The sequence below is a fragment of the Lissotriton helveticus genome, chromosome 1_1, assembly GCF_964261635.1.
Source record: "Lissotriton helveticus chromosome 1_1, aLisHel1.1, whole genome shotgun sequence".
NCBI lineage: Eukaryota > Metazoa > Chordata > Amphibia > Caudata > Salamandridae > Lissotriton > Lissotriton helveticus.
Window position 1 is genome coordinate 632,890,844 of NC_136057.1, and position 24,484 is coordinate 632,915,327.

The window sequence follows — 24,484 nt, forward strand, 5'->3', positions numbered from 1 at the left end:
TGGATCGCTACCTCTGGCTATTTTGAGTGTGGCGTATTGTTTATCTTTCCGGTTCTCTTACTTCATATGCGTGCAGCCAGTTTTCCACTGCCTGGATTGCCGATTTGAATGGACTCTGGATTTTTGTCTCTGCAACACGGTGTTTCCTAACCCGGATAATGATCTACTAATGAGTCCCTTAGTTGCTCATGAACTAGACTGTTCTGGAGTCGGGATTATGGCCTGCACAGCAGCTTATGGGGTCCTAGGCAATTGGAACATATGGACTGCAGCCAATGAATTTCTGTCACCCATTTATCTTCAAGAACACCCAAGTTGTCCTCTGATGGTGCTAGAGGCTCCGGCTGTTGAAGAACATGTGGGTTCTTTTCCTTTACTGAATTGGATGGCTGAAATGTTCACTGACGATAACAATGACTTCCTAATGGAGGCGGTCGCAACGTACTGTGCCTATACGCTTCTGGATTGAAGTTATGATTTGTTTCTGTTTCATAGACACGTAATAGACTCATGACATTTTTTTTTCTTTTTTTTCTTTCTCTCTATAACTTTTCAGGTTATATGTGTTCCGACACTATACATCCCTGTTGTATTTAAAAAAAATGTTGGTTACTAATTCGGATTGTACTTTAACTTGGTTCTCTCATATTCGAACTTGAACTCTGCGTTCTCAAAATTGCCCTCGCTATTGTGCGTTCTCCGATCAAGGGAGGGTGTAGTGTGGGCTGGGCCTTGTTGTGCACATTGTTAAGTTAGCATAGGCTTATTAGAAGTTTAAACACCATTTTACCTTTTTGCCGCTTTTGCACACAACACTGCATATAACTGTTGTTGTAAGTTAGGCTGCGTGAAATGCTTCACATGAGAAAGACTTGTTTTCAGCATCCCTAGACTTACATCCTGACTCTAGTCTGCACACTGAGTGCTAAAGCCTCCAAGGTTATCATAACAAGGTAGCTGTTGTTCGAGCTGATCGGCTCACGCTTTAGCCATAACATATATTCAGCTGCAAGCCAACGTGATTCTGGCGCCTTGAATAATGCACTGTAAGCATGATTTCAGACACTTGGAAGAAGCCCCTTTTTTCAGATATACAGAGAGCTTTGCAGGTCCTGATGTGATCCATTCCTGCTGATTCTAGAGGTATGGGGTCCCCCACACAAGCCTAAGAGACCTTCTATATTATATAAAACATAGTTCCTAGCTAGGGAGGGTGAATTACTAGGCACTATAGGACCTATTTTCACCATCATTGTAATATGATTTCTCCTTTTGTGTTTTATGGAATTGTAACAATGCTGCTCATATTATTTCTAATCACATGTCTGCTTATGTTAGCAAAAATAAATATTTTAACCTTTCCGTGTCTCTTTTTTACTCCTGTTGTGGACTGGTATGAGAGTATAACGAAAGAGTGTTCTTACTTCCCACCATTCCTGAGTATAACCTAAGTCGCATGTTCTGGGTTGTCTAATAATTGGTTCCTTTACTATAGGATGAAGAGCTAGTGTGACACTGATGCTAGCTGGTTAGGGTTTCTGTGTAGGAGCAGAATCCCTGCAACAAGGTTATATCAGCCATTGCTAGGCTGAAACTGAATAAATCTCCTGGCCTACATGGGTTTCCTGCCTTGTTCTACAAAACATGTTACGTAGAGATAGCGCCGATCCTGATGCGCCTCTTTAACTCCTTCCAGGAGAGCGGCACGGTCTCCTAATCCATGACGGAGGCTGCAATCTCGGTCATTCTTAAACCTCAGAAAGACCCAAGTCTATACGGCTCCTACCTCCCGATTTCGCTACTTAACCTAGATACGAAAATCTACACTGGGATTTTAGCAGCCCGCCTGAACCCAATGATGGCAAGTCTGATAGACCCAGACCAGGCGGGGTTTATCCCTACGCGCCAGGGGGGTGAAGAGGACAAAACAACCTCTACATCCAAAGGATAGTGTCCATAGATCCCATAAGGAGGCTCTGTTTCTTTCGGTGGATGCGGAGAAGGTGTTCGATGGACTGAGCCGGAACTATCTGTTCGCCACCCTCCGGTGCTTTGGCGAACACCTCATAAAATGGATTAGTTGCTTCTACCAATCGCCGAAGGCTTTGGTCAGAGTCAACGGGGTGTCTTTGACGCCTTTCCTGAATGAAAGGTGGACGAGGCAGGGGTGCCCGCTGTCCTCCCTCCTGTTTGCGCTTTATATGGAGCCTTTCGCGCAGCAGGTCTGTAACCACCTGCAGATAAAGGGACTTTGTTGCCGTGGCTATACCCACAAGATAAGCCTCTACGCCAATGACATGATTCTATCGCTAGCAAAGCCGCCCCAGTCGTTGCCCCCCCCCCCCCTCGCTTGCAGGTGTTAGAAGCCTTTGGGGAGATCTCGGGATTCAAGGTTAATTTGAGCAAGTCCCAAGTGCTTAACCTTTTCGTACCTCAGGCACACGCAGAGCTCTTGCGCAAAAGGTTCCCATTACACTGGGCTATGCAACCAATAACCCACCTGGGCATTGGGCTGGCCCCCACAATCCCACAGACGCTGGGTCTGTACCTCTCGGCGCTGGTAGATCAAACTATAAGAGGTCTAGACTGATAGACTAAGCTGAAATCTGCCTGGCTTGGACGCATCACGGTGGTCAAAATTACGGTATTGCAGAGGATTTTGTATGTATTCCAGATACTACCCTTGCCCCCCTCCCCCCAAATCCAGCCCCCGAAAGCCCTACAGCTGGCAATCAATAAGTTTAGCTGGGGAGGGAGGAAGCCGCGCTTGCCTATATCCCAAATGGCGCTACCCAAGACAGAGGGAGGGACTGCTCTACTACTAGTACATAGATATCTCCAGGCCTCACACCTCCGCTATATCGTGGAGTGGAATCGCCCGCTCTCCGAGAATCCGAGAAACACTGGACCTTTATGGACCAAGCAGTGGCAGAAGTAAATATTTGGCGGTAGATCTGGCTGCCGCGTAAAATGAGGGCATTGGGACTTTACTCTCCCGCCCACCACGGCGGCGACGTTAAAGGTGTGGGACGTGGTTGTGTTCAAGCGAGGCCTGACTACGTTCCCCTCGCCGATGTCGCCAATAATGGACAACCCTGACTTTCCCCCAGGCTGCAAATCTGCAACCTTTCAAAAGTGGAGGGAGGCGGGATGAAAGCGGGTCGGTACGCTATTTGACTAACAGGGCATAATACCTTTTACACAATTACGCTTAGATTGGTGAGTTTTTCTACCTCAAACTGAGGCACTGGGTCACCTCACCACCTTACCTAGCGCAGGCCTCGGGACGGCTGACACCGTTTGAGAAATGGCTCATTTGTAAAAAAAATAAAAAGACAAACACCTGGTATTGGAACTATACAAAATGCTGTCTGCAGTACAGAAAGGAGAGCGCACAAAGGGCCAGCTACGCTGGGAAGCAGAACTGGGCAGGGCCTTGTCAGATAAGGTATGGGATCAAATGCACTATAGGACCCATCCATAACACTGCCCATAACACAGGGGGAACGGAGTCAGCTTTCAAGGTTGCCTCGTACTGGTACCTCACACCAGCCCACATACACCCATGGGACAAAAATCACGCAGAGCAATGCTGGAGGGAATGTGGCTGGCCAGCTCTCTGGCGCAGCTACTTTGGCACTGCCCAAGACTGGGACGATTCTGGGAGAAGGTGCTAAACGACATTGACATGGCATTTGATACAGAAATTCCACTCTTTCTCGGCTACACATTGTTAGGACTCCCTACGCTTTGACCTTCCCTCTACGATCAATAAGGGCAGGCAAATGGTTTTAGCATTATTAGCCGCAAGGCAAGCGATCTTGATACATTGGGGTACGGTGGTGGTTCCTGACCACACAGCTTGGCTACATAGATTATGGCTGATCTTAGCAATGGAGGGCATGTCGCTCGTGAAAGACCACAAAGGTGAAAGGTATGCAGACTTATGGGCCCCTTTCATTCAACTGCTATCAAAAGAATTCCGGGAGGTGACATGGTCCAAATACTTACAAATATTGCACCTGATCCGGGAGAACGAAAGGCAAAAGGGCGGAGTTTTGATGGAGAATAGAGGGATGGGCGCATACACTAATCCGCAGTCCACCTTTGCTTTTGGTGCAGGACCCCCCCCCCCTGTTTTCTTTTTTTTTTGGTTGCTTGGGGATGGGCGGGGGAGTGGGTCGTTTTCCTTTTCTGTTGACATCATATGTTCCTCTTTGTAAATAGAGATGTTTCCGCGGTCCATAAAACGCTGCCAGTCTCCGGGTTGTAGGCATCAAGCTGTGTATCTCTGATTTGTATGCTATCTATACTCTGCCGGCCTGAGTAGTTGTAGGCATATAGTGGTGTACTGTCACAGGATTGCTTTTAGTCTTTCTTTTTTCATAATAAACAGATGTGTTCCATAAATTGTAGTTCAAGCTTTTTTCCCAGTAAATAACAGTCTTCTGCAATCTAGTATCACTTCTAGGCCTTACAATTATTAACTGTAGGGACCTCTTTTTATTTTTCAAATAAAAGTGTTATAATAGTGTCACAGAAAGGAATTAGTGTGATGGTCAAAGAGATAAATAAAGAGTAAAAAAGAAAAAAAACGGGCGAAAGAAACCCGCTGTTTCTCTTAATAGCCAGTGCTGTGACACAATAACTTGAAGGTGCTAATCTAAAACTCGCACAAAAGGAAAGGAGAAAGCTAAAAGGAAGGAGTCAAAAGAGCAAGGAAGTGGAGGGAGGACCTTATCAGTAACACCTAGTCCCATGTCAATACCCATGGGGTGCTGTCCTCTATCAACTGGGATATCTGCGCAGAGGTGGCTGGGGGTGGAAGACCCCAAGGGGCAGATGTCAGTGATTGGGCCCTGGCCTCTCAAAACAATGTTATATGTTATCCCTGGACCAATCTCTTATCCCTGGACTAATCTCTTATCTTTTATTTTGTTTGGTGTTTAAGGGCGGTCTGTAAGCCACTGGTCGATATGTCTGGGTGAAATCCTCAGGTCTCAGTCTTGCGTGTTCGCTTCTTGTTTTTTCATGCTCACTTCTTGTTTTTTCAGTTGGTCGGCTAGTTGTCCCAGTCTGCTGGTATCCCAGACTCCCCCTCTTCCAATGTCTGTGCTTATTTCTGGGTCTTCTCCAGATCCGTTCAGTGGGTGCTCCCGTACCATCAACACCTCAGTCCATAAATCCGCTATGGGACGGATCCTCACCCCTCTAGCCTCCTCCCTCACCAATGCACTCTGATTAGTCCTAGCCCACTGGGTTACATCTGTCCTCCAGGCCGGGACCCTCGGTCCTCCCGCCAATTTCCAAGCCACAGCTATTCGTCGTCTGTCCAACACTGTCTAAGTCCAAGAACCGAGTGCCCACTTTATTCGTGGCGGGCCGTGGGAATAATCCCAGAATATAAGCCTCCAAGGACCGAGGAGGGGAGCGCCCAAGTGCAGAGAGCACCTCCTCCCAATAGGGTTGCAATCAAGGGCAGTCCCACACCATATGAACAAAATCAGCATCCAAGTGTCCACATCTGGGGCACGTGTGGAGGTTACCTCCATAAACTACCTGTATTCTAATTGGCGTCATGTATATCATATGTAATAATTGAATCAGAGGTATTTCAGTCTTGTGTTCCTAGAGATTTTTTGGGAGCAGGCTAATGTCTTCTGCCATTCACTGTCTGTAAATTCGCTCCCATTTATCTAAAGACGTCTGGCGGCCACGGACCTTACCTGCGAGAGATCTATAAAACCAAGTCACCAGGTTTCTAGTTGTGCCCATCGATCCCACTAACTGTAGAACATCATGTATCGCTGATACCCACTCCCCCTGTCCGTCGCCACCCTACAAGTCCCGAAACGCCCAGCTCAGCGCCTCGTCAGTAAGGAACTGACCTGGAGGCAGACCATAACAGTCCATCAGGTCCTCTAATGGGCGTAGGGTGCCCTGTTGATAGCAGTCTCCGACCGTGGCCATTCCAGCTTCTATCCAGGCAGATAATTGCCTGGAAGTAAAGTAGGAAAGAGGGTCGCAATGTGGGAGCCCTACCAATGACAGCGCTGGTGCGTACAAGGAGGTTCCTGCAGTTTTTAGAACACATCTGCACCAGCATTTCAACACTATTGACAGCAGTATCCCAGGGTTTTGTATCACTATTGAGGGGTTAAGCAATTTGGCCACCAAGAGTTCCAAGTGTGCCGACTGTCCAGACTGTCTCGGCTCTTCTTGGTTAGCCCCATCTAACCACAGTGTGATCTGAAAGAAACACATAGTGATTGATTCCTTACCTTAGAATTAACCCCAGGCATCATACTGGTTTCGGAAAGTTTTCGTCAGCAGTACCCCTGCATGTCGCAAAGCATTGACGTGCGGCTACGCGTGCGTCGTTGGTGCCGGGATGACGTCGCTGGAGCTACTTAAAACGCCCATGCGCGCTGACGTCAGTTCTTTCTTTTTCCGTGCTAGCAAGCGCAGATCCGGAAAGAGCTAGTACCCCCCGTCACTTTTTGACTGAGTTTTTCAAGGCCTTTTGACTCTTTTTCTCAAGTCGATCGACTCCTGGTGTCGTAAATAAAGAGTAAAAAAGAAAAAAACGGGCGAAAGAAACCCGCTGTTTCTCTTAATAGCCAGTGCTGTGACACAATAACTTGAAGGTGCTAATCTAAAACTCGCACAAAAGGAAAGGAGAAAGCTAAAAGGAAGGAGTCAAAAGAGCAAGGAAGTGGAGGGAGGACCTGATCAGTAACACCTAGTCCCATGTCAATACCCATGGGGTGCTGTCCTCTATCAACTGGGATATCTGCGCAGAGGTGGCTGGGGGTGGAAGACCCCAAGGGGCAGATGTCAGTGATTGGGCCCTGGCCTCTCAAAACAATGTTATATGTTATCCCTGGACCAATCTCTTATCCCTGGACTAATCTCTTATCTTTTATTTTGTTTGGTGTTTGAGGGCGGTCTGTAAGCCACTGGTCGATATGTCTGGGTGAAATCCTCAGGTCTCAGTCTTGCGTGTTCGCTTCTTGTTTTTTCATGCTCACTTCTTGTTTTTTCAGTTGGTCGGCTAGTTGTCCCAGTCTGCTGGTATCCCAGACTCCCCCTCTTCCAATGTCTGTGCTTATTTCTGGGTCTTCTCCAGATCCGTTCATTGGGTGCTCCCGTACCATCAACACCTCAGTCCATAAATCCGCTATGGGACGGATCCTCACCCCTCTAGCCTCCTCCCTCACCAATGCACTCTCATTAGTCCTAGCCCACTGGGTTACATCTGTCCTCCAGGCCGGGACCCTCGGTCCTCCCGCCAATTTCCAAGCCACAGCTATTCGTCGTCTGTCCAACACTAAGTCTAAGTCCAAGAACCGAGTGCCCACTTTATTCGTGGCCGGCCGTGGGAATAATCCCAGAATATAAGCCTCCAAGGACCGAGGAGGGGAGCGCCCAAGTGCAGAGAGCACCTCCTCCCAATAGGGTTGCAATCAAGGGCAGTCCCACACCATATGAACAAAATCAGCATCCAAGTGTCCACATCTGGGGCACGTGTGGAGGCTACCTCCATAAGCTACCTGTATTCTAATTGGCGTCATGTATATTATATGTAATAATTGAATCAGAGGTATTTCAGTCTTGTGTTCCTAGAGATTTTTTGGGAGCAGGCTAATGTCTTCTGCCATTCACTGTCTGTAAATTCGCTCCCATTTATCTAAAGACGTCTGGTGGCCACGGACCTTACCTGCGAGAGATCTATAAAACCAAGTCACCAGGTTTCTAGTTGTGCCCATCGATCCCACTAACTGTAGAACATCATGTATCGCTGATACCCACTCCCCCTGTCCGTCGCCACCCTACAAGTCCCGAAACGCCCAGCTCAGCGCCTCGTCAGTAATGAACTGACCTGGAGGCAGACCATAACAGTCCATCAGGTCCTCTAATGGGCGTAGGGTGCCCTGTTGATAGCAGTCTCCGACCGTGGCCATTCCAGCTTCTATCCAGGCAGATAATTGCCTGGAAGTAAAGTAGGAAAGAGGGTCGCAATGTGGGAGCCCTACCAATGACAGCGCTGGTGCGTACAAGGAGGTTCCTGCAGTTTTTAGAACACATCTGCACCAGCATTTCAACACTATTGACAGCAGTATCCCAGGGTTTTGTATCACTATTGAGGGGTTAAGCAATTTGGCCACCAAGAGTTCCAAGTGTGCCGACTGTCCAGACTGTCTCAGCTCTTCTTGGTTAGCCCCATCTAACCACAGTGTGATCTGAAAGAAACACATAGTGATTGATTCCTTACCTTAGAATTAACCCCAGGCATCATACTGGTTTCAGAAAGTTTTCGTCAGCAGTACCCCTGCATGTCGCTAAGCATTGACGTGCGGCTACGCGTGCGTCGTTGGTGCCGGGATGACGTCGCTGGAGCTACTTAAAACGCCCATGCGCGCTGACGTCAGTTCTTTCTTTTTCCGTTCCAGCAAGCGCAGATCCGTAAAGAGCTAGTACCCCCCGTCACTTTTTGACTGAGTTTTTCAAGGCCTTTTGACTCTTTTTCTCGAGTCGATCGACTCCTGGTGTCGTAGGGATGCCCAGCTTCAAGAACTGTGGGAACTGTCACCGTATGATGTCGGTGACGGACCCACACCGCGTGTCTCTACTGCCTGGGGTGCGACCACGACTCCAAGTCGTGCCCCGACTGCCGGGCCATGGCACAGAAGACTTTGCGGGTGTGGTCCTGAAAGTTGCTGGAAGTCCGGCAGTCTGCTCTGCGCCGCTCAAGGCCCCTGTCCTGAGGGAGGTCAAGGGATCGGTCGCGGAGCCGTCACCATCATTCTTCTGGATCGAAGTCTTTGCACTCCAGGTCAGGTAAGTCGAAGCATTCCTTAAAGAAGTCAAAGAAGCATTGTCACCCTTCGACTTCCCCTCGCCCGTCGTGTAATGCGGCTGAGGGTGGTGCTACCCCCGCAGCTCCAGCCGAGCCTACGACGTCGCCGCCCTACCCACCTTTTCTGCTTACATCAGCGACTCCTGCTCAGGCACAAGAGTTTCTTGCTGCCATGGCCCAACTCTTTGGGCAGTCTGGCCCTGCCGGCGCACCTACGGGCCTGACTGGGGCTCCTGCCCTTCCATCGCCGGCGGCTCCAGCCCCGATGCCGCAGGACCCCCCTGGGATCCGGGATCCGACCCCGGTCTACGCCGGTTGACCTAATAACATCTCCACCAGCGTCGCCCTCCCCGGCACCACCACTGACGTCGCCCGCTCCTCGGGATAACGTCGTCCCCAGGGTTACCCTGGACACGGTGCCGGATTGGCACCGCTCGGCGACTTATTTTCTGCCTGTGCCACAGACTTCGGAGGAAGGGGAGGACTGGGAGTGGTCTGCGGACCCTCGAGCACAGGAGTGTGCTTATGATCCGGACTGGGTAGAGGAATTGGGGGAGGCCAGTGGTCTTGACACCTCACCTGACCTGTTGTCTCCTCCTACCGTGGCTACGGAGGAGGGAGCCAGTTACGCAGTGGTGTTGCGTAGGGCAGCCAAGACCCTCCACCTCATACTCCCTACAGTGGCCGTCAGGACTAACCTCCTGACAGAAGTGCTCCAGACGGCGGCAATCTCTTCGGAGCCCTTGCTGCCCTTTAATGAAGCACTGTCTGACATACTTTTGGGCATCTGGTCCAGGCCCAACACAGGGGGTCCTGTGGACAGGAACGTGGCCCTAGGCCAGCGCCCGGTTCCGGGCAACCCCCTCTTTCTCTCCCAACACCCCACCCCTGAGAACTTGGTTGTCCAAGCCTCTACTTCCCAGAGCGTGTTCCCTTCCGCCCCTCCGGATAGGGAATCCAAGAAGCTGGAGCAGCTTGGCAAGAAGCTGTTTTAGTCTGCCTGCTTAGTGCTGCGGTCGGTGAACACCGCATGCCTCTTGGGCCGTTCTTCCCACTCTCTGTGGGACACGGTTGCATAGGTGCTGCCTTACTGTCCGGGGGAGGCCCAGGCAGTCCTTTCCCAGGCTATTGCTGCTGGGAGAGATGGCGCTAAGTTCAGCATACGTTGTGGGCTGGACACCACCGACTCACTGGGCAGATCTATACCCACGACTATGGCGTGTAGGCGCCACGCCGGGCTGAGGACAACTGGCTTCTCAGGGGATGTCCAGAACACTCTGATGGACCTACCCTTTGATGGCATTTGCCCCTTTGGCCATAAAGCAGACAGTGCGTTGGAGCGCTTTAAGGACTCCCGGGCTACGGCCAAGTCCTTGGGCCTGTCGGCCACTTGGCCACCTCTGCCTTCTGCTTTTTGCTCTTTTTGTGCCCATGGAAGGGGTGCCCCACCACGTTCGCAGGGTCACAGCAACAGCATCTTCAGCGTGGCCGCGGGCGTGGGAACCGTTGCAGCAGTCCAGGAGGCCAGCGGGCGGGTCAGTCCACCTCCACCCTCACAGCATCCACTGCAAAGCCTTCCTAGTCTGGTATTTCAGGCCCACCAAACGCCAGTGGGCGGCAGACTTCGCCATCATCTCCCCCATTGGCGCAACTTCACATCGGACAAGTGGGTGCTGCAAATTGTCCGAAGTGGCTACTCCCTCCCTTTCGAGACTACCCCTCCAGCCATGCCACCTCAGTACCACCGCATGTCGAGGATCACTTGGCACTTCTCCTGCAGGAAGTTGCGGCCCTCTTGGCCAAGGGGGCCTTCAAGCGCGTTCCGACGCTAGAAGTAGGTCGTGGTTGTTACTCACACTACTTTCTGGTTCCAAAGAAGGACAAGGGCCTGCGTCCTATCTTAGACCTTCAGAACGTCAAGATGCTCACGCTTGCTCAGGTCGTCTGCCCTAGACCCGCAAGACTGGATGGTAGCGTTGGACTTGCAGGACGCTTATTTTCCTATCCCCGTCCTGCCGGCTCATCGGCGTTACCTGCGGTTCACCGTAGGCCACGAGCACTTTCTGTTCACTGTCTACCCTTTGGCCTTACCAGCTCCCCTCGGGTGTTCACGAAGGTGATGGCGGTGGTCACAGCTCATCTGCGCAGATCGGGGGTTTCAGTCTTCCCCTATCTCGACCTCTGGCTGTTGAAGGCGGGCTCACCCCAGACAGTCTTCCACCTCCAGACTACGGCCGACCTCCTGCATTTGCTGGGGTTTTCCATCAATGTGCCGAAGTCGCACCTGATTGACTCACAGAAGCTCCTCTTCATCGGAGCAGTTCTGGACTCATCGCAGTTTCGGGTTTATCCTCCCAACAGCGAGTCCGGGATATTCAGGCTATGATTCTGATCTTTCAGCCTCTATCCCGGGTTTCGGTCAGTATGACCCTCTGGCTCCCGGGCCTGATGGCCTCCTTTATAGTGTTAGTGGATCATGCCAGATGGTATATTCTGGCTCTGCAATGGGACCTGAAGTTCCAGTGGGCACAGCATCAGGGCAACCTGTCCGATGACGTCCAGATCTCGAAGGGCACTGCACGACAATTGCAGTGGTGGCTCACGAATCACGATTTGGTCAATGGCAGATCCCTCTCCCTTCCGCAAGGAGGAGCAGTAGACAACATAAAATACCTAAGAGTCTTTTTTTATCAGACACCCAACCCATCTCTTGGGAGCGCAATCTGGGTTACTTGACGGATCGTGTGAAAGCTGAAATTCAGTCACGGTCAAACCTCCCAGTCTCTTGATGGGAGAACAGCCATATTTAAAATGGTCTTCCTACCCCGCTTACTATATCAGCTGCAGTGTCATCCTTACCCAGTCTGACCGACATGGTTTCGACAGATAAATGCAGCATTGGGTACATTTTTATGTGGGGGGGGGGAGTGCTTCTTCAGTAGCCCTCCACACATGTTTTCAATCCACATCCTGTGATGGCATAGCATCTGCAGATTTCCGGTCGTATCATGCGGCGGCACACCTGCAGGTTTTGGACGAATGGTGGTATGGCTCCCGGAGTGAGCCAGCATATAGTGTAGAGGGGTGGATTATGGAAGACACATCTCTGTATTCATATCTATACAATAGATCAGAACCGGGAGTTCTCCCCCAGTGACAAGAGTGGTAATCTTGACATTGCGCCAACCCTCCATCCGAATGGGATGATGGGGCCATATTACCTGAGAAACCCTGTTGTGGTGAAACAGACTCCTTCCTCGTATAGCGGACCTCTGGGATTTTGAAGGTTGGGACCGCATTGGAATGTCATCCATAGAGGATGTTATGTGGAGTCATACCCTCAAATTGTTTCAAGACCTTCAGAGAGAATTTTCTATGTCCTGCAGTCAATTTTACAAATATCTACAGTCAATTTTATAAATATCTACAATTTAGACATGCTTTAAACCCCTACATACGTGATCTCTCAGCTCTTCCAGAATTCAACCCATTGGACGGTAAACTCCTGATGGGTGATTTGGGAGATCATAAAATCACAAAGATCTATCAATCCCTAATTACAAACAGCTCGCCCACTTTTGACGCCTTAAGGGCAGCCTGGTAAGCCGATCTAGGCCCACTTGATGATGTAATGTAAAAGCAAACTTGTATAGCACTAATATCTCTCCAAGGAGCATCTTGGCGCCAATACGGAACTAGAGGACGAGGGAAAACTGGTTTACTGTTCAAAACAGGTAGAAATGAGGTCTTCAGATCAGAGTTTTGTACAGTATATCTGGTGCACTATAAAGCCAGGTTTTATGGGCCTTCCTGAATACCCAGAAGCAATCTTGTGGCGCTGAGGTGGCAGTTGATTCCATGCCTTTGATCCCAAAACTGCCAGTGATTTTCCTCCCTTCTACACCAATCTAAAAGTTGGAATGGTCAACAGATTTGTGTTGGATGATCTTAGGCTACAGGAGGGAACATAGCGCTTAAAACTAGTTTGAAGATATTGTGGCCAACGAGCGTGAAAGGCCCTAAAGGTAATAATAAGGACCTTAAACAGAACACATTTGTGAACTGGCAGCCAGTGCAAGGTGTCTAATGAAGCAGAGGCGGATGATTTCCTAGGCCACTTCAATACCAGCCGAGCAGCTGCATGCTGGAACATCTGAAGCTTATGCATGACTGATTTATTAGTTACTGCATAAAGACTATTACAGTAGTCCAGTCTAGATGTAATGAGTGTGACAGTAACAGTTTGCCTAGCTGAGTAGGGAATCAAGTCAAAGAATTTCTTCAGACTTTTTATGATATGAAAACATGTGTCCCCAACTGCCAAGGATTGTTGTTTGAAGGTTAGGGTGGTGTCAAACTTTATTCCTAAGTTTCTAGCTGCATTTATTGTATTAGGAGGAGGGGTGGCATTTTCAGGCCACCAAGACTTGGGCACAAAGGGGTTTTGTTTGCCAAATGGCAGGATCTCTGTTTTTTCCGAGTTGCACCTCAGATGGTTGTTATTCATCCATTTGAAGGTTGCTGAGAGGCGCTTTCTGAGGTTTTCTTCCGCCTCAGTAGTGTCATTATCCGGGACCAGAATAAGATGTGTATCGTCCGCATATGAGATAGTATTGACCTTGAAGGATGATATTAGCTTAATCTGGGGAGACATATATACATTGAAGAGGGTCGGGCTCAAGCTCCATCCCTGAGGAACCCCTGATATGAGTGCTTTTCCTTCTGAGTTATATTGTCCCAGTGTGATCACTTGGCGCCGATCTTGCAGTAAGTTCTTAATCCACTCTAGGACATTACCAGATATGCCAGATGATGCAATACGGTCTAGGAGAATGGTATGTGAGACCGTGTCGAAGGCCCCGGACAGGTCCAATAGCACCAGAACTGCTTTCTTACCCTGATCCAGGGCTGCTCGCAGGGTTTCTGCTGTATACAAAAGGGTAGATTCTGTCGAGTGTTGGGCTCTGAAACCTGACTGATTAGAGTGTCATACATTTGTTTCCTTTAGGAACGTAGTAAGCTGTTTATTGACAACTTTTTCAGTTAACTTACACAGGGTAGGTAGAAGTGAGATGGGTCGCAAGTTAGAGAGGGTCATGGGATCAGCCAGTTGCTTTTTCCGGAGGAGTTTTACCGCCACATGTTTCCATTCTGATGGGATCTTGGCTGTGAGAAGCGAGGAGTTTATAATATTGTTGATAGAGGGATTTACAACATCAATAAGGGTGTGTAGTAGATTGGGGGGGCAAGGGTCGAAAGGGCCTGATTTAATGGATAAAATAGCCAGATAGGATTCCTCCAGCGTGATAGGCTGGAAGAATTTCATACAGGTAGTATCTATGTCAACAGCGATTCTTTTATTTATAGTAGGAGAAGGAAAGTCTTTTATAAGTCTGCTATGTTTTTGCAGAGGCTCTGGGAAGACGGGATCTCTTTAAGTAAACTATTTGGATATGAAAACAGGTCAAGTATTTTAAAAATCTCTTTGTTTATTTTTGGAATTTTTAACAGCCTCTGTATAAAATGTTTTTTTGGAAGCTTTGATCAAGGCATGATATTTTCTGCGTGCGATTTTGTAGGTGTTAAGGTCATTACTATCGTAGTTCCGATGCCATCTACGTTCCAATACTCTAACTTCAACTTGCAGTTCTTTTAAGGATAGAGAAAACCATGACGACTGGTGACGACTGGACAGAGGCACTAGAGTCTCCAAGGGGGGGCGGTGATCTCACCGTGCTTGAGGCTTATACAGTTCAAATATTTACACAGGGCATATTGTACTAGACATCGACTTTGGAAGATGAGACTGATTGCCTCCCCTGAGTGTTTGCGATGCAGACTGGCTGAGGTATGTTCCTACACATAATCTGGTCCTGTACTGCATTGGATATCTTCCGGTTGGGGGTAGTTAATTGCCTTGCGGAGGTATTGGTTTGGGATCTTCCAAAGTCCTGTTACTACACAGCACCGAGGGAGTCGGGGGCAACACATGTAAATTACATTTGCTGTTTCTAGGCCTCACACTTGCCAAATGTGACATTGCCAGACAATGGAAGGTCTGAGACCCGGCCCCTTCTGTGAGTTTGGAAAAGGGGCATGGACTTCAACATAGGTTTGGAAATGCCACTTTTCTCGGCACGGTGTTGCCCACAGAAACACTCAAAAATATGGCAAAGATTGGTGGACTATTGAGGCCTCACACTGGAGCCACACTCTACAGTTGAACAACAGTTGGAGGTCGAGATTGTGTAATTTGGGAAAGACTTGAATGGTACTTTATCATCCACTGTTCCTAACTAAGAGTGGTGGCCAAGGGAGGGGGAGTTGGGGACACAAGTTGTTGTGCAAGGTTTTATATTGTTTTGTTGTTCCTTTATTTTCAGTAAGCAATACAGTCACTGACGGTCTGTGATCTGGATATACTGCCTTATCTCTAAATGGAAGTATTCACTGTATGCTGTCAGAATATTTGCTTACTTTTAATATTGGGTCAAAAGTATGAATACGTTTCTTTACTTTTCAGTTTAAGATACTGAACGTTCCAATGTCTTCCCACCTTGCTGCAAATCACTGGAGCCAGCAGCAAGCTGAGCAAGAGGAGAGGATGAAAATGAAAAAGCTTACTCTTGATATCAATGAACGCCAGGAGCAGGAGGATTATCAGGGTGAGGACACATCTGTTTTAACCAACTACCTTAGAAATCTGTTTTACTATCATTAAAAATAAGAAACCTAGTTTTTCTCTCTCTTTCTAACTTTTGTTAAAAAGATAAATACCTATTTTGCATATGCTGACTATGTAAAAAGCACCTCACTAGACATATGTAAAATAACGGTACAGGGTGCTGGAGAACAGTGTACCAAGATGGCCTCATTCTTGTGAGGTTCCTTGGACCAAGGATGTAATCTATCTTCTTGAGAGCCCACCAACTTATTCCTGGCCTGGTGAGCCTACCTGAAAGCATGAGCGGCCACTACACCCTGCGGGAGTAGTAGGCCCAGTCTGTGTGGTGTGCTTGCTGTTGGTCCCCTGCAGCCCAAAAAAAGTGAATATCTGGTGCTTGAGTATAGTGAATGTCAACTGGTTGTGCAAACCAGTGAACTAGAGTTGTACAAACGCCCCCTTCCCCATCAAAGATCAGCACAGACACAAGAATAGATTAAGAGAAGGGTGCAGGAGCCCTACTAGACTAAGGATTGTTGTGCTTGCACATCCTCTCTGCATGTGTGGATGTCCTCAGGAATGCTTGTCCCCAAGGAATGGGGTTGGGGACTGAGGTAGCACAGTTTCATGGACAGGTGTGCTGCATACTGGCGGCAAGAATATCTATCCCGGCCATATTTTCTATCCTGACGTTGATCCCCAGATACTACATTGCTGGATGACTTTTGTGGTGGTTGTGATTATGAGCCCAGCCCCCAGCATAAGATGTTCTAATGTATATCTCTAACAACAGGATCCTTACATTTAGGATATTCCCAGGTGTTATACTGTGTCCTTAAGATTTTAACAGAAATGCTCCTGCATGCCAGTAGGAGGTGGCATATGAGTCTGCATTCACTTCGTTCAGCCCCGGAAGTGATGATAAAGCTAAATGTTAGCGCTACCCCTGCATGTCAAAGTCAGTTCCTTTCTTTCCGCACCTCTCACCCACCTTTTTACTTGACCAACTTTATCTGCAAAATTAGTATTTTTTCCAGATTTCTTACAAGTATGCAAGGGAACTGTGTCCCCTCCTGCGAACAACAACATGGTTTAAGTCTTGTAGGGTCTGCTGCAAACCAATGTCCGTGATAGAGCTTCACAAGGTGCGTCTGGGTTCAGCACACAACTCCTAGACCTGTGAAGAGTGTGCCCTTATGAAACTAAAGGTGATTCCAGAACACAAGGCGTAGCTGTAGGTCACCAAACACTGGAAGAAATTTCAGAAATCTCACGATAAGTTGAGGGCACAAACCTGTTCCCACTGTTGATGCTGTTCCTTTGACAGGCCCTCATCACTATCCAAGTCTTCTGGGAAGTTAGAGCGAAAGCATGAGGAGGCAAAGCAGTGTTTATTAACGGCCTTCCCCTCTCACCCTGAGAAATTGCAAGGACATCAGGGTGCCATTCTGTCTTTCGCCCATTCCCCATCCAAGGAGCTGATCCCTTAACTAATCCCAAGCGCACTTAGTTTTGGGCCCATGATCAACATCGCAACAGATTGAAGCCTTACGAGAGGACATGTGATTGTTTGGCTCATTTCTGGTTCTGTCTGCAGCCCTTTCGGGCCCCAAGGGTCCACGAGAGAACTCCAGTTGGGTTACCGTTTCTTATAACGAAACGGGAAACGCTGCCACCGTAACCTCCTACCAGAGATTACGGTGGCAGCGTTTCCCGTTTCGTTCCATTTCAAGTTAAAGAATTGAACTTCGACTCCGTTATAAGAATTATAACCCGGCCTTGTACTTCCGACATAAACGCCGTAAAAGAGAGATATTTGTGATCTCCAAGTGTGACACCAACAACTACAATTAATCTATTCCATAAAGTCACACAGTGTAATCATTTCTACAAGGGTCAACTATACCATATAAACCCTTCGTCCTGATGATGGTCTTGGGATAATACCGCAAAAGACCGAAACGTCGACATACCAGTCCATGTCTGCACTAAATGATGACATTTATTTTCATCTTATTTACTGTTTATTTTAACAAGAAATCACAGGTTCGAGGCATGTGGGCTGCTGAATTCATATCTATAGCATAGATCGCTGCCTAGTGTTGGGTCCGGATGATTGCACATTGTTGTCCTGGAAGAGTCTTCGAAGTATTACGAGATAGGTGGCTCCTCCCCTGGACTACAGTGCGCATGGGCATCGACTCCATCCCCAGATTGTTTTTTTCCGCCATTGGGTTCGGATGTGATTTCGACAACTCCTGTTCGGAATCGTTATAGGCTTTTCTTAAGGCCAAAAGGCCTTCTCTGAACCGTCGGTATTGTTTGCGTTCGGTCCCGGCTGTACTCCAACTCGTCGAGTTGGATTTCCAAGGAGTCGAGTGACTCTTAGGTGATCGAGGCCCAGTCAACGCAGCAAGACCCTCGGCGGGACGACATGGAACGGAGACCGTTCAAGAAGTGTCCCGTGTGTGGTTCGAAGTACCCACACATTGACGTCCATCCTGTGTGCAACAAGTGCCTGTCGCCGGACCACAACGAGGCCGACTGTATGGCCTGTTCCAGATTTCGATAGAAGAAAACGATCAAGATGCTGCACGTGGCGCGCCTCGAGGCCCAGCGATCGGCTCCAGCACCGGTGGACATATTCGACGACGCGGAAGCAGACGACCAAGAACTTCAACTGCAGATTTCACCTCCGGCGGTGGACGTCGAGTACGACTACGAAGCGGACGTCGAAGGCCAAGACCTGGAGGAAGTCGTCGAGGAGGTAGGGGACGACGACGAAGCATATGGGGCCATGGAAGATAGCTCGGAGGATGAGCTATGCCCCGTTTGTACTCTTACCAAGGCTCAGGTCGCGGGATCGCCACACGGCCTTACCCAAGACCTTACACCAAAATCCACGGCCCCGCCTTCCGGCCCGGCTACGGACACCGCAGAGGAGCCGCCATTACCAAAATCGAAACCGAAACTGAAACCATCGGTGTCGACAAAAACAAAGATGGCGGAGGCGCCATCGAAAACAAAACCGTCTGCTCCAACATCGACGCCGTCGTCGTCGGAGGCCTCGAAGCCGAAGAAGGCTGTCGACCAGGCGAAGGTGCCAAAGGCGGTCAAGGAGCCGAGCTCGAAGAAGGCCGTCGAGTCGGTGTCAAGCAAGGCGGGCGTGCCCAAGAAGGCTCTCGAGCCTACATCTGGCGAGTCTGTCGAGCCGAAAAGCAAAGGGCCCGTCGAGACGAAGTCACCCAAGGGCGCCGAGCAGCAGTCTGGGATCACGACGCCAAGAGTCAAGGCTGCCGTCCCGAAGCAGTCGGCGTCGACGTCTGCGTCCGTGGACAGAAATCGAAGCGCACCGTTCACGGATCCTCCTGCGCCTCAAACAGACAAACGACAGTCGTCGACGCTCGGGTCTTCCCCTGGGGGCGGCCCAAGGTCGTCGGCCGGGTCGACGAAACAGTCCGCTTCCTTTACGAAGCAGGTCTCGGACTCCCTCAAGCGGATTAGGGAGAAGGCTTCAGCATCGGAACCGAAAACGCCTTCCGCACCGAAGCCGTCTGACCCGCCGAAGAAGACTTCCATGCCGATCCTCTACACGTTACCGCCTAAGGTGGCACCGAAGGCCTTCGCACCACGGTCGGTGCCCAGAGACTCAGAAGGGTCAAAGCCAACTCGCCCAGGTGGGAGTTTGAGTTATCGACAACCTTCATTGGAAGAAGGGTCGGAATATTTCATCGATGCCGACACCGGGAAGCTCACGCTTTACAAGAGGAAAATAACATCACAGCCTCTGCAGTCATTTACAATTCCTCTAAAGCGCAAAAAGCCTGCGCCAGACACACCAGTACTGGTTGAACAGATTCTTCCACAGCCTGGGAGGAGTGCAACACCTTCACCCACTTACTCTGATTGGAGGTGAAGGGGAGCAGGATGAGGAGTACAACTTTTCTGCGCACACAGAACCTGATGAGCAACAGGACTCATGGATGGACACAGGTGATCAGGACCAGCAAACAGTCCATGACCCTCAGATTTATAACGTTAAAACGTCTCCCACTGAAGATTCTGCGGCATTTAATGCCTTACTTGAAAGGGCAGCTACAAACCATAAAGTGGAGATGCATGCTGACCCTGTGGAGGTTGACTTTCTTTTTGACACCTTCTCCACTGCTGAAAAAACTGTCAAGACTCTTCCGATGCTCAAAGGGGTCCTTAAGCATGCAGCACACATTTTCAAGGAACCCACGAGATCAAGGGTTGTCAACCCTAGGATAGAGAAAAAATACAGACCGGCACCTGGCGACCCAACCTACATTAGGGGCCAGTTGCCTCTGGACTCTTTGGTGATCTCTAATGCCCGCAAGAGGGCCAACTCCCAAACCACGGGTGAAGCTCCTCCCCCAGACAAAGAGTCAAAAGTGCTGGAGGCATCGGGGAAGAGAGTAGCAGCTCAAGCGGCAAACATCTGGCGCATCTCAAACACGCAGACACTGTTGGCCAGATACGATAGGGCACACTATGACACCCTTATTTATTTATTTATTTATTTCTGAATTTGTAGAGCGCGAACTGTCACCATTGCAGGCATCCTGGCGCTGACAGAGTCTGAGAATGAAACGGGAAAAGGGGCAAGGGGCGTGAGTTAGTTAGGGAAGAGCCAGGTTTTGACCTTTTTCCTAAATGACAAGAGATCATTAATGTGCCTGATCTCAACGGGGAGGGAATTCCAGAGTCTGGCCGCAGCCACCTCAAAGGATCTACCTCCTGCTCTGACTTTCCTAAATCTGGGGATGATCACCAGTTTCGCATCAGAGGAGCGGAGTTGTCTTGGAGGAGCATACCACCCAAATTTAGATTGAAGAGGGGTCGGACCGGAGCCATGAAGGGCCCTGAAGACAATACAGAGGGCCTTGAACTGGATCCTCTGTCTAAGAGGGAGCCAGTGCAATTGTGCTAAGGCAGCGGAACCGTGAGATCTTCTTGGCAACCCCAAAGCTAATTTTGCGGCCGCAGATTGAACCCTTTGAAGCCTATCCAACAGAAACTCGGGGGACCCAAGCAGGAGGACATTACAGTAATCCAACCTGCTCAGGATGGTACACCTAACCACTTCAATGCGGGCCTGTGTGGGTAGGAGGGGCAGGACTTTCCTAGAGCAGCTGTTGCAACACCTTCCAGACCAGTTTAAAGAGGGAGCTGAAATGCTTATCCAGGAGGGAAAGCTCATCTCCAACGCTGCTATAAAGTGTGCGCTGGACGTTGCGGACACAGCAGCGAGAGCAATCAATACTAGTGTGATGTTGAGGCGTCAGGCATGGCTCCGCATCTCAGGGTTCAAGCCAGAAATACAGACTACTATCCTCAACCAGCCGGTTAACCCAGACAGGTTATTTGGTCCAGAGGTGGACACCACCCTGGAAAAGATCAAGAAAGATACTGAGACTGCCAAATCCATGGGTGCTCTCCAGTCACAGCAATTTAGAGGGAACACTTTTCGTCGCTCAGGCAGTCGAGGTGTTAACAGAGGACACATGTCGCAGCAGACGCCATTCAATAAAGGTGGTGCACAATCCTCGTACACCAAGCAGGGCAGAGGTGGATATAGAGGAAACAGTGCCAAGGGTAGAGGCAGAGGCAACAACAGTTCCCGTTCCTCTGCCGCAAACAAACAGTGACTCCCTGTCACTGCCCCCGACCATCCAACACCTGTCGGGGGGAGATTCCAACAGTTCCTGCCGGTCTGGAAGTCCATCACCAGACAGGTGGGTCAGGAAACTTATCCAGTTCGGCTATTGTTTGGAGCTGACATCCACTCCACCAAACATACCTCCAAGACAACGTCCTATGTCAGCAGAGCACTTGCACTTATTGCAGCAAGAGGTTCTTGTGATGCTGCAAAAAGGCGCAATCGAGCTTGTGCCAGTGGAGGAAGAAGGCACAGGGGTTTATTCCCTGTACTTCTTAATCCCAAAGACGGACGGCTCACTCAGACCGATTCTGGACCAACGCCCCCTGAACCAGTACATTCTTTCAGAACACTTCCACATGTTGACACTGCAGCAGGTTCTTCCATTGTTAAACCAGGGAGACTTCCTCGCAAACTTGGACCTCAAGGATGCTTATTTTCACATACCACTCCATCCATCCCACAGGAAATACCTCAGGTTCACCATCCACAACCGGCATTACCAGTTCAAGGTCCTCCCTTTCGGGGTGACCACTGCCCCCAGAGTGTTCACAAAATGTCTGGCGACAGTAGCGGCGCACCTCAGGAGACAGAGCATACATGTCTACCCTTATCTGGACGACTGGCTGGTTCAAGCCAAGTCGGCCCAGCAGTGCGCCGCAGACATGTCCCACACCATTCACCTCCTTCACAGTCTGGGGTTTTCACTAAACTATCCAAAGTCGCTTCTTCAGCCAGCCCATGTGCGGCAATATTTAGGCGCGACAATAAATACTCTGGCAGCCACGGCTCAGCCAAACCCGACGAGGATCGACAACATCCAGTCGTTAATCCAGAGGTTCAGACCGCAACACTCACTACCAGCGAGAGTGTTCATGCAGTTGATAGGCATGATGGCCTCCTGCATCTTCATAGTCCCGCACGCACGGTTGCATATGCGTCCGCTCCAAGAATGCTTGGCGCATCAGTGGACTCAGGCTCAAGGACTGTTAAAAGACCTAGTGTTGGTGACCGGTCGGGCATACAACTCTCTGCATTGGTGGAATCCACACAACCTTTGCAAGGGCCGACCGTTCCAAGAGCCTGTGCCACAGATTATCCTGACGACGGACGCATCCCTCCAGGGATGGGGAGCTCATGTGCTCCACTACACGGTGCAGGGACTATGGACGACGCAGCAAAAGAAGATGCACATCAACTACCTGGAACTGATGGCGATCTTCATGGCGATCAAGTCCTTCAAGGTACATCTGTGCAACAAAGTCGTGTTGATCCGGACGGACAGCATGACAGCCATGTACTACATCCAGAAGCAGGGAGGTACGCACTCTCCACAGTTGTCTCATCTGGCTCAGAGCAAGTTGAAGTGGGCCATTCAGAGGAACATCTTCCTCATGGCTGAACACCTCCCGGGCAAGGACAATCAGATGGCGGATCTGCTCAGCAGGTTCAGCCACCAGATGCACGAGTGGGAGTTACATCCATCGGTACTCCGCCCGTACTTCCAGCAGTGGGGTCATCCAGAGATAGACCTGTTTGCCACAAGGGAAAACGCAAAATGCCAAAGCTTTGCCGCCAGGTTCCCTCATCCACAGTCGCAGGGCAATGCGATATGGATGAACTGGTCAGGCAGATTTGCGTACGCTTTTCCCCCAGCACCTCTCATTCCGCTGGTGGCAAGAAAGCTAAAGCAACACTCGATGACGCTCATCCTGGTTGCTCCAACGTGGGCACGCCAACCATGGTACACCACGTTTCTCGAACTCTCCGTGGTACCGCATCAAAGGCTGCACCTCACACCAAGGCTCTTGACGCAGAACCATGGCGACATTCAGCATCCAGATCCGCAACAGCTCAATCTGGCGATCTGGCTCCTGAGGTCTTAGAGTTTGGCTACCTTAATTTGCCTCCTGAATGCATGGACATCATCCGGGAGGCAAGAAAGCCCACTACCAGAGCTTGCTATGCGGCAAAATGGAAGCGGTTTGTCATTTACTGTACAGAACACAATATCAACCCGCTAGATGCATCCATTCCTAATATCATCTGCTATTTGTTACATCTTTACAAATGCAATCTAGCATATGCTTCCATTCGGATACACTTATCCGCCATAGCGGCTTATCTCCAAAACAGGCAGCATCTCTCTGTTTTCAGGGTGCCTGCCATTAAAGCATTCCTAGAAGAGCTGAAGCGGGTCATCCCTCCCAGGACCCCACCGGCTCCTGTGTGGAACCTCAATGTGGTCCCCACCAGATTGATGGGTCCCCCGTTTGAGCCTCTACATTCATGTGAGATTCAGTTCTTGACATGGAAAGTGGCTTTCCTCATTGCCATCACGTCTCTGAGACGTGTTAGTGAGCTACAGGCGCTCACAATACAAGAGCCATTTATACAGATTCATTCAAACAGGGTGGTGCTGCGCACTAACCCCAAGTTTCTTCCTAAGGTGGTGTCGCAGTTTCATGTCAATCAAACCTTAGAACTGCCCGCGTTCTTTCCAAACCCTGAAACTGTGGCAGAAAGAATGCTCCACACGCTTGATGTCAAAAGGGCGTTAATGTACTACATTGACAGGACCAAACATTTTAGGAAGACACAACAACTCTTTGTTGCCTTCTCAGCCCAGCACAAAGGCAACCCCATTTCCAAAGCAGGAATTGCCAGGTGGATCGTTAAAAGTATTCAGATTTGCTATCAGAAAGCTAAGCGCACTTTAACGGTCCCCCCCAGAGCACACTCCACACGCAAGTTGGGGGCCTCCATGGCATTCCTAGGTAATATTCCTTTGGAAGACATTTGTAGAGCAGCCACATGGTCTACACCACATACCTTTACCAAACATTACTGTGTAGATGTGCATTCCAAACAGCAGGCAGCTGCAGGACAGGCTGTTCTTAAAACACTTTTTCAGACTTCTGCAGCTGGCACGGGCGGCCGCCGTTAATGGAGGGACTGCTATGTATTCTATGCTATAGATATGAATTCAGCAGCCCACATGCCTCGAACTGAATATGCTACTTACCAGTATGCATCTGTTCTTGGCATGTAGGGCTGCTGACATTCATATCGCCCGCCCTCCTCCCCGGCGCCCGTAGCGGCTGCAGACTTTTCTTGCATTCAATATTGAGCATGGCCATCGCTTACACTATTACACTCCATCTTTGCCACAATGGCTAAAAACAATCTGGGGATGGAGTCGATGCCCATGCGCACTGTAGTCCAGGGGAGGAGCCACCTATCTCGTGATACTTCGAATACTCTTCCAGGACAACAA

At 49.6% G+C, this 24,484-nt stretch overlaps 1 protein-coding gene across 10 annotated transcripts in view; it reads left to right on the forward strand.

Annotated features, from left to right (window-relative positions):
• UPF2 (UPF2 regulator of nonsense mediated mRNA decay) overlaps positions 1-24,484 on the forward strand; it is a 1,696,571-nt gene that overhangs the window by 1,521,401 nt on the left and 150,686 nt on the right. For all 10 annotated transcript variants that reach the window (XM_078674159.1, XM_078674161.1, XM_078674162.1 and 7 more), the window contains one exon: positions 15,384-15,525. In XM_078674159.1, coding sequence (XP_078530285.1) covers positions 15,384-15,525 — 142 coding nt within the window. The remainder of the gene's footprint in view (positions 1-15,383; positions 15,526-24,484) is intronic.